Raw genomic sequence first — 11,563 nt, forward strand, 5'->3', positions numbered from 1 at the left:
ACACTTTGGTCACAAGTGTATATATATAGGATATTTTATTATCTGACCAATTAATGAACATTTATAATTAGCAAATCACTTTCTGTCATTACGTGTTTTTTGTCTTACTTATTCACATATGGAAGTTGAGAAAAAAAGTGTCAAATTATTTGCTAATATTGATAGTTTCAGCTCAATAAATTAAAAATGACTCAGAAATTGAAAGAAAAAAACAGACGGCATTCTTAGTGCTCCATAAATTCAAGAAAGAAGATTCCATCTATACACTCATATTGGTACTAAGTTATAAAATGATTATCAAATGATGTTATGTCAATGACTGTCTCTTTGCTTTTATAGTTTTTAATAATTTCCAAACTAATTTCTGGAAACATCTCTACCATCGTCTGTAAGAAATTTTTCCCTTTTTCTTTTATAGAAATCATATAACAATGATTATCTTTCTGAATCTCAGATTATTACTCTAACCAATATGTAGAATTATGCTACTGGTTCAATGGTATCCTCATTCATAAGGATTCAGGTGAAATGGCAACTTTCCTTAAGTAGGTTGACTTTATAGCAATCATTTCCATAATAAAACTAATTTAGCAGTTTCACTTGTTAATTTTTTATTATGGACTGTTTCCAACACATATGCAAAAATAAAAAAAAAAATAGTGTAAAGACCACCCGTACGAGCGTGAGTGATCATCATTAAGTCTTCATCTTTGCCACTTTGCTTCAGACGTTTCACATACTCAGATCTTCTCAAATTGAGCCCTCCTTGCCCGATTCTGTTCCTCTCTCCATTGCCTGCATTCAACTGTCATTGAATTTAATGTTTTTATCCCTATGGAGAGTTCTAACAGTTGCTGGTGTTTATGTATTCACAGAATTAAATAATGTTATTTAGCAAGATTTGAAATTTGGTAATAACGAATTATGCTCTCCTTCTGCAAATTATTTTATTTTCAGTAAATGTGGTTAGATTCTTCCCTGCTGGTTCATGTAGCTTCAGTTTTCACTGAGATAGTCTACGTGAGTGTATACACATACCACACACTATCTATCCATTCTATTATTATTTTCTAAATGTTATTTATTTATTTGACAGAGATCACAAGCAAGCAGAGAAGCAGGCAGAGAGAGAGGAGGAAGCAGGGTCCCCACTGAGCTGAGAGCCCATGTGGGGCTCAATCCCAGGATCCTGAGACCATGACCTGAGCTGAAGGCAAAGGCTTTAACCCACTGAGCCACCCAGGTGCCCCTCTATCCATTCTATTCTTGATAAATGCATCTATTTTTCCTGTTCTGGATAATATGAAAATCTAGCAATGCATTTTCTTCTGGAATTCTGAGTGTGTACCAGTTCAAGAGATCCTCTCAGGTACACTCCCTGGAGGGTAATTTCTGTGTTATAAGAAAAGAACATCTTTAAATTTAGAGAAAAGGGCCAAATTACTCTATCCATCTGCTCTCCTGCAAACAGTGTGCAAGATTGGTCTTTACTCTGTGTTCTTATCAATACTATATATTATCAGACTTGCAAAATGCTTTCAGGTCTGATGGGTTTAAGGGATTCTCCTTTCTTGTTTAAGCTTTTGCATTGTCATTTTAAGTGGAAAGAAGTGTTTTTAAGTGCTTTGATGCTACTTGCAGAGTTTTCTTTTCTTTGGTTGTATGTATTCTTTGTTCATTTTCAGCGGGGTTATTTTATCTTTATTTTGTACATTTGTGATAGCTCTTTATAAATTCTATACTAGGTACTAGCCTTTTAATGATTTCTGCAATGTCTATATTTCAACCTGATTTTAGATTGTACTTCGCTTTTGTGCCTGATAGACTTGGTGGGATGGATATTTTTCATTCTAACATAGTTCAAATTTTAATCTTCTCTTTGTGCTTGTGCTTTGTATGTCTTGTCTAAATTCTTTCTTAATATAAAGATATTCTCTTTCAATGGCTTTCCAGTTTTGCATATTTAAGTCTTTATTTTTGTTGATATCCTAAGTGTTGCAAAATAATCTTTCATCCTGATTTTTAATGAAAGTGATACATTGTCTGTATCTTCAATACTGCATATGTTTCTCATTAAGGTTTTAGGGAAAATTCTGTCATGAATCAAGTTTTGGATTTGTATCAGTCCGGTTCTCTATCGTGGGACCAATCTGTCAATTCCTTCATCAATGCTGACTATTTTTATAAAAATAATTTTACCACCCTTCTTCTCGAAGTTTGAACATTGGAGAATTTTCCTGAAAGGTCTCTGACAGAAGATATGATTAAGATGCATAGAAATACTTTATTCCCCAGAGGTCATGTCTGTTATTTTCCCAGAAGGCAGGTGATACCCACTTCAATGAACCAATGGCAGTGGCTGTGAGAATGAGCAAGATTAAAAGCTATTCATAGCTTTTTCATTCGCGCTGAGGTCTGTGCCCACACTTTTGTGGGCTTGCAAATTACAAGTGTTCCTGACCTTGGTGTTAACATATGTTGCAATCTGTTGTCAGTTCTGCATGCCATGCTCAGCTTTTCTCTCTTTTGTAAACCAGTCTAATGCCCAAACCTCACTCTGCCACATCTAGGTGTAAGTGTTCAGAAAGAACATGGCAAGAAAAGTGGGGCATTATTGTTTTTATCTCTTCAGGTATTACAGGTGGTTCATTTCTTGCTGGATAATTTGCATACTCCTCTGTATTATGATACCCTCCTGCTCACCTTTGGTGTTTTAGTTTTTATTTATTTATTTACTTATTTAAGATTTTATTTATTTATTTTACAGAGAGAGAGATCACAAGTAGGCAGAGAGGCAGGCGGGGGTAGGGGAAGCAGGCTCCCTGCTGAGCAGAAAGCCGGATGTGGGGTTGGATCCCAGGACCCTGGGATCATGACCTGAGCTGAAGGCAGAGGCTTAACCTACTGAGCCACCCAGGTGTCCCTTAACTAAGTCTTCATTAGTCATATTTGCTTGGAATAATACAATGGTTATGGAATATTTTATTTTATTATTTTATTTTATTTTTAAAGGATTATCGAATATTTTAATTCTGAGTACTCCTGCTTCTATATCATATGGTATCATAAAGAAGTATATAATATATGGTTGGTAATAAATTATCACTTAATAATAGACTGTTTAAATATTGTTATACATGACTGTAATTATAACTTTACTGAATATTTATTTGTTATTAATGTTCCTTTAATATTAGCCATTTTTGTCAATGACTCACTATTCCTTTTGCAACCACTTTTCATTCTGGGTCTAGTTTTCTTGCACATGACTTATACCCTTAATTATAAGTTCTCAATGATAGTTTCTGTGAGAGAAAGTCTGTTTTTTATTTGTCTGAAACTGTCTCATTTTAACTTTAACTCTCTAAGAGGAATTCATTCAGATATGGATCTAGATAGAGTGGTATTTCCTTTCAATACACATAAAATATTTCATTTACTGGCCTGTATAAATTTGTTTTAGAGAGGAACATATTACTAGATTATCTGTTATTTTTCCATAGGTAAATTTTCTTCTCATTTTAAATTTGGCATATTTTTAGTTTCAGTTTTTGTCTTTGTTGGTATTAGCTATATTTATCCTGCTCCATCTTTCGTGGCTCCTTGGCTGATTTTTCCAAGTTAGCTCTATCCTACGAGTTTTTGTTTTCATAGTATAATGGAACTTTAATGTACAGGACTTTTCACAACTATAAGTTTACATTTGTAAGATATTTGTATCATTTATTCATGATTGTGTCATCCCCAGATTGTCAGCTCCAGAGGGCAAGGTCCATATCTGGTTTTGCTTGCTATTTTAAAGCCAGTATTTTTCCCAAACCTAGAATATAGGTGATTCTCAATAGATAAATATTGAGTTAATAAACTATCATTATGCCCTTTGCATTATAATTATTTGATGGAAAACACTACTCTGCACTACTTTCCACCATGGTCTTTATGAATCTAACGAATTGAAAACCCTACTGTGAAACTAAACTTTACATATCCTTACTTCAGAACAGAAACTGTTTAAGGACACAAAGCTTTTCACTTTCTCTTATACTCTCTATGTTGACAGTACAGTGGTAAATACAAGGCTTTCCCTGAATGTTTTTAACCTTGCAGATGAATGAATGAATGTCAGTAAACCCACAGAATGTTTAGCACGGTGTGAGCTTGTCACATTTCTTTGCTTAACTGTCAACAATGTGGTATCAAGGACTATCCATTGGCCTGTTTGAATCCCAGGCTCACAATTTATAATTTGCTTCAACAAGGGAAAGTTTCTTAATCTCTCTTCGCCTCAGTTTCCCATCTGTTAACTGAAGATGAGAGTACCAATGCCCCATGGAGTGGTGTGAGAAATTACTGAACTAATGCTTGCAAGGTGCTAAGCCTAATACCTGGCCCACACTGAGTGTCCAATGCCTGTCACCTGATTTCTTTCCTGTGGATTCTTAAACTAATTAGTCACTGATTCCATTTCATTTTGCTACAGATTTCATGTGTGAGGAAGAAAGAAGTATGTTTCATAAAATGCAAAGTTACTTGGGAGGGGGCTGGATAACCCAGATTTGTTGTGTGTTCACAGAATTAAGCATACATTTCACACTCCTTATATTATCTAACAAGTATCTGTTGATAAGCTACCATTGTTCAGGGACTGGACTAGATGCTGAGATCACAGTCCTTGCCTGTAAGGGTTTGCAGTGTCATGGCGGCAAGAGAGATATTGGAAGGTAATGAAACAGAGTGTGTTAGACAGGGATGGGGGCAGAGCCCTCAAAACACATGGCAAAGCACTAAGTTCTTGGTTCTGTGTAGGCAGAGAAAGCATCTTTTGAGAGAGATCTATTTGAGCCTTTCCTATTTCTCGGAGCAACTTGAATCTGACGGGAATGAGGAAGGTGCTGAGTAGAGGGGAAGCTCAGGGAATATTGAAAGCCAGATTTGAACAGGACAAAGTGTGACTGCAGGTTGAGGCACGGCAGCTACCTACCATTGAAAAGAGAGTCCACGGCGCATGTGCAGAGGGGCGTCGAGTTCTACCCTGCCACGTGATGGTTCTGTGGCACTGGGGGTGTTAGTCCTTCACTGCTGCTTTAGTGGAGACTCTGTCTCTTCAGCCGAACATTCAGGATGGAGTCCTTGCCTCTTAGGGTTATTTTGAGGACATTTAATTACCTACATGAAAGTTGTCCACGCATAGGAAGTACTCACCAAGCCATTTGCCAATACTCTGTGTTTTTCACAATGTTACCTATGACTGACCCTCTGCAAGCCTTTGATGTTCCTCTCAGGGCCATTCTGAGAGCTCTGGAGTTTAGGGGAGAAAACAGTGTAGTGTGAAAGAAAAAAAATGGAAAACTCAGATGATCATCAAAATTTTGAGATGGAGCTTTTCTGGTGTTCCTTCCCCAGAGATCTTAGGGAAAATAGGAAATTTAAAATGATGGAAAACAAGATCGAGGCATTTGATTAGCTTTCTGATCCCAGAGTGTCCTAATTATTCCGCAGAGGCCTGATTCCCCATGTAACACTCATTGATGTTATTCTCAAGATCTTCTGAGACTTGCTTGACGACCTGTCTGTACCTCCCACATCCTAGTATAAAGGTAGCTACATTTCATAGCCTAGAAAGGCCCCAGTGAAGTTCCTTAATCAGAAGTGAGAAAATAGGTGCATTTCAGAACGAGAAGTAAGTGTTTGTGTTTTCATGTTCTTTATTTTTAGCCAAGTGGAGATTGCAAAATGTCTCAAATTGAGGCACGGTAATTTGCACCTTGTTTGCGTGAAATAAGCCCAAGCAAAGCCTTCTGTTCTCAGTTCCTGAGTTTGAACCTCAACTAATTTCCTTAAAAAACAGTCTTTGGAATTTCTATTGATCTCCCTTGATAATATTTTACAGATCTGTCACAGGTACAGAAGAATCCAAAAAAAGGCAGAAGTTCTACTTGCTGTAGAAAAACATGAGGACATTTTCAGGCATGTGTGAGCATTTACCTTAAAATAAAGTTCTTAGACCTGGAGCCAGGGGATCTAAAAGCCCTTTACTTTTTTATCTGTCTATCACCTATCATCCATCTATCTATCTATCTATCTATCTATCATCTGCCATCACCAGCTATCATCTATCTCTCTATCATCTATCATCTATCCTCTATCAACTATCATCTACCTATCTTCCATTTATTTATTGTCATCATCCATTATCTATTTATTTATGTATCTATCTATCCAGCATCACCTATCTATCTACCATCTCTCTATCATCTATCTATCTAATCATCTATCACCTATCTATTTCTTTCTGTAATCATATATCACCTATCTATTTCTTTACTTTTTGGCAAGATTTTGAGTGTGTGCATTTATCCTCTTTGTGGATCCATAGTTACGTTGGTTTCATTAGATTTTTATGAAATTTGTATTAGAAAAAAAAAGGAGGAAGTCTAAGGACCATTCTTCCACTGAATTTTTGCTAAGCGTTCTTCCTTAACTTACTTCCTTTTTCTTTTTTTTTTAATTTTCAGAAACAATATGTTTTCTCATTGTCTTGTAACTGAACAGGCTACAAAATTGATCTAGACAGCCAGCCCATTGAGTCGTGTTGCCCTCTAGCACATTCTCACCAGGGCTGAATCCTTGCCTGACTTTTTCTTTTTTTTTCCTTTTCTCCTTTTTCTTCTGTTCAATTCTTCTTTTCACAGGGGTGCTATCCTCCTTCTATATCCCCATTATCAGCTCTGTTAGTCTCTGTGCTCCAGAAACACTTGGCTTCATGGGCAAGCATCTTGTGCAGTTGAACTCACCTGATTTCAGAAGCATGTTAAGCTAGGTTTCATGCCCAGCTGTCACCTTTGTACTGTCCTTTTGCAACTCCTTTGTTGGTTCTTTCCTCATTAGTTAGGGACTTTGCTTGGTTGTAAACTACTAAAGCCACAACTTGTTCAGAAGATACTCACCTTTCACTCTAGCTTGACACAGGCTGCTGGGTCGTCTGTGATCTTCTTTCTCTGCAAACACATGTTATTCATTGTCTTTTTTGTGCCTGTCTAATAAGGACTTCTGTGCTACTTTTGAGTGGATATTTCTGGATCCCAACAAGTCACTGAGTTCATGGGTCCAGACTATTTCATATCTCACAGGCAGTCATTAAGTGATATGCAATAAATGAGTTTTTCTGCAACTGAGACTTTCAAGTCCAATTTCCTGCCATGCGTTTTATAAATTGGAAATTTTGTATGAAATCCTGATCTTTTTTTTCCTTTTTTCTCTGTCCTGGGAACACTGTCTACACTCTTTCTAGGGTTTCCTGAGTGCAAATGAATATGAAATTATCTCCTTTGCCGCCCTTTTGATGTCATTTAAAGAAATATGCTGTTTAATGGGTAATTTCCTGCTAGACACTTCCGGAACTGTAGCTGCAACTCTCTACTGACTTTTGTTCTGCAGTGAAGGTCATTTTTATTCTTGGTAGGAAACTCATAAGTGGAGATGAATCAGGCTTCCAAAGAAGTGAATCATTTACATTTTAGGGAACATCTAAGCTGGGACTTTTGCACTCCTCTGCATGAAACCTATACACATACACACATCCTTAGCAGTTCCAAAGAAAGATCACATATGGTGCCTTTGTCTCCTTTCTTTATTCTTCCTAGAATACCTCCTTAAAATAAGTTCACTGCTTGTGCTCATCCTCCTTCAGTTTGTTGCTAAAAAAAGTCACCTTTTCACGAGTACTTCAGTGATGTTGCTATTTAAAAGTTGAACACCCTCTCCACAAAACTCCATTTGCTTTCTTTTTTTCTTTATTAAAATTTTTATTTTATTTTTTCAGTGTTCCAAGATTCACTGTTTATGCACCACACCCAGTGCTCCATGCAATATGTGCCCTCCTTAATACCCACCACCAGGCTCACCCAACCCCCCACTCTCCTCCCCTCCAAAACTCCATTTTCTCAATTTTTCTCTCTAACACTGCCATTTGAATCATCATTTACTTAGTTGCATTCCTCTTTGTCTCTGTCTACTAGATGCGAATGCTAGAAGGGCAGGGATTTTTGAAGGTTCTGTTCACTTTGGCATCTGCAGGGTTTTATCCACATGATGTGTGGAGTATCAATAAACACTTACTTTATGAACATCTAGTTTGATGTCCACAATGACTTTAGGGGCAGGCAAAACAGATGTTCTCATTCCCATTTACAAATAAGGAAATGAAAACTCATGCTTAAGGATCCTTGGTCATTATCAGTAGCTGTTACTAGAGCATTCAACAAATGTTAAGTACTTACCCTTCTGGATAAAGGAGATAAAGCACAAAAAGACACTGTCATTGGCTTTCTAAAGCTTAGACTAAACTAAGTGTCAGTGACTCATTTTGAAATGAGATAAGAATCGGGCAGGTTTTTTAAAAAAATTGAATATGAGAGAAGGGAGAAGGCAAAAAAAGGCATTTGAGAGGAAGGAAGAGGAAATTCAACACCAGTAATGATGTAAAGGAGAGCTAAAAAAGCCATGGGGATTGTCATACCTATAGATAGAAAGAAGTTGTGATTAACAACATAAATACTGACTATGCAAAACTTGTTTCTTTATTGGCACATTATATCATTACTGTAGACTGCAAAATACTGAGTGAGAATTAATGTGACTTGATGATTCTTTGTTCATTTATTTGCCATAAGTTTACAAAAACTCTATGACTTTTAAAATTGTGAATCTGGGAACATCTACTTTATAATCTCCTGGGTAATTGTTACATATGAAGATACCCATATCCCACATAAGAGGTTCTTAAACAAACTTTCTGTGACTTTTCTTGAGTAAGAAGCTTTCTAAGAAATATCTTTGTACATTAAAATTCAAAAGCTCTTAATTCTCCTAAGGACATGCTGTCATGTCAAGCTCCATGGGGATACGGAGATGAGTAAAACACTTATAAGTAATTCATTTTTCATGCTTACCCAATTTTTTCTTTTAATTTTAAAATTCAGTACATAAAAAGTACTTAGAAGTCAGAGTACGCAGGACATCTGGGAGGCTCTGTTGGTGGAGCATCCAACTCTTGATTTCGGTTCATGTCATGTCTCAGTGTTGTGGAATTAAGCCCCCCAATCCAGCTCTGAGCTCAGCACAGAGTCTGCCAGAGATTCTTTATCTCCTTCTGCCCCTCCACCATTCATCCCCCCACTCACACACATTCTTTCTAAATAAATAAATAAAATCAAACGTAAATAAATAAATAAATAAATAAATCACGGTGCAATAATGAGCTAGACTTTGTCCCTGCCCCTGAGGAAGGAGTATATGAGGAGTGGAAAGTCACATTATGGTGATGTAATGTGCTACAGAATAAATGAGAAGTAGGCAGCTTGTGCTGGAAGCATACAACATACCAAGCCTTATAGGATAAGTAGAGTTTGAGAAGCCAGAAATATTGCAGAGAAAAAGAGGATATGTAGCTCAGTTGTATATATGGATATAGGAATAGATATAAATATTGTTATCCTTAGGTAGAGCTATAGGTATAAATGGAGGTGTCTATATAGAGAAATATAATAATAATTCAATACAAAGACAAATGAAATAATGGATTAGTAGAAGTACAGAATCTGTTTAGGGTAGTATAGTATGAATGATACATGGAGATACTGAGAAAAATCATTTCAATAGTCAGTAATATGATTTGTACCTTCCTGTCTCCTTCATTTCTATTGTTTCTAGCACAGGTCCAGACTCTGAGAAAATGTCCATCACAAATGAGAGTGCAATAACAGAATTCATTCTTCTGGGGCTTACAGATAACCCCGAACTCCAGCCTCTCCTCTTTGTGCTGTTTCTGGGTGTGTACCTCACCACCCTCTTAGGCAACCTGGGCCTGATATTATTGATCAGGCTGGACTCTCACCTTCACACGCCCATGTACTTCTTCCTCACTAATTTGGCCTTTATAGACTTGTGCTACACCTCAAATGCCACCCCACAGATGTTGAGTAATTTCTTGTCAGAGAAGAAGACCATCACCTTTGCTGGCTGCTTTACACAGTGTTACATTTTCATCGCACTTCTCCTCACTGAGTTTTACATGCTGGCAGCAATGGCCTATGACCGCTATGTGGCCATATGTAACCCTTTGCACTATAGTATGAAAATGTCCAGGCGTGTCTGCATCTGCTTGGCCACATTTCCTTATGTCTACGGCTTCTCAGATGGGCTTTTGCAGGCCATCCTGACCTTCCGCTTGAGCTTCTGTAGATCCAATGTCATCAACCACTTCTACTGTGCTGACCCACCACTCATTAAGCTTTCTTGCACCGATACTTATGTCAAAGAGCATGCCATGCTCATATCAGCTGGCTTCAACCTCTCCAACTCCCTCAGCATCATCCTGGTGTCCTACGCCTTCATTATTGCTGCCATCCTCCGGATCAAATCAGCAGAGGGAAGGCACAAGGCATTCTCCACCTGTGGTTCCCACATGATGGCTGTGACCCTGTTTTATGGGACACTCTTCTGCATGTATGTAAGACCACCTACAGACAAGACTGTCGAGGAATCCAAAATCATAGCTGTCTTCTACACCTTTGTAAGTCCGCTGCTTAATCCACTGATATACAGTCTACGGAACAAAGGTGTAAAGCAAGCCTTGAAGAATGTCCTCAGAAGAAATATGGTCACTAAGATGGAACTGCCTCCAATTTCCAGTAAATCATAAGTAAATCTTTGGCTCAAATATCTTTGCATCCTGATGATGTATTTTGATATTTTCTATGAATATGTCTCAAATGTCTCAGCTAAAAATCTCAAGTCTGGGAAAAAATGAGTTTCACTTATTAATCTAGGCTCTTGTCCCTCAACATGTGGTCCACAGATCAGCAACAACATCATCTTGGGGTTTATTAGAAATTTAGCACCACATTCTGCTCTTAGATCCACTACATCCAAATCTGGGTTTTAATCACATCATAGTGATTTGTAAGCATATTAAATTTGAGAAGCACTGCTCTAAGAGAAAATTCCCACTTAATATGTCTTAGGACATTCCTGTGTTCTTATTGTTTACAATGATAAACAGGATAAAGATGCTCTTAGCTCAGTTCCTTGGATTTATTTTATTCCTATTACCATCTATCTTTTGAGACTAGGAGTCTTTATGAAACATCTTTCTGTACTTCTCTGACCTACTAAGTAAAGCTAAAAAGCATGAGTCAGGAGAGTGATTCCTGTTTCTTGTGAATGTGCTTTTAGAAAAGGTCAGTAAGGGAATTGGATGAGAGGAATACAGCGACCTTTTTTTTTTTTTTTTTTTTTCCTGCTTCAGAGTTTTGTCAATTCTGTCTGTGGCCTCTGAACTATAGGGACTGACTTCTTCCTTCTGACCTGCAAGCCTGAATTTACATACTCAGGTCTAGGAAAAGAAAGAATACTTTCTGTGTCACTTGAATTTTAAAAATTGAAAATTTCTTGGCATTATCGTTTATCTTCTTTTCCAGATTTTTAAGTGAAGGTTTAGATTATTGATTTGAGTTTCACTTCTTTTCTCATATAAATGCTTATACAGTTTAATTAAACACAA

At 37.2% G+C, this 11,563-nt stretch overlaps 1 protein-coding gene across 1 annotated transcript; it reads left to right on the plus strand.

Annotated features, from left to right (window-relative positions):
• Positions 1-9,733: 9,733 nt before the first annotated feature.
• LOC116860490 (olfactory receptor 5M11) lies at positions 9,734-10,702 on the plus strand. Its single transcript, XM_032846545.1, has one exon. It carries the CDS (start codon positions 9,734-9,736, stop codon positions 10,700-10,702), a length of 969 nt encoding a protein of 322 aa, XP_032702436.1.
• The last annotated feature ends 861 nt before the right edge of the window (positions 10,703-11,563 follow it).

This window comes from Lontra canadensis, unplaced genomic scaffold, assembly GCF_010015895.1.
Source record: "Lontra canadensis isolate GAN:19392208 unplaced genomic scaffold, GSC_riverotter_1.0 scaffold176, whole genome shotgun sequence".
NCBI classification, from domain to species: Eukaryota; Metazoa; Chordata; class Mammalia; order Carnivora; family Mustelidae; genus Lontra; species Lontra canadensis.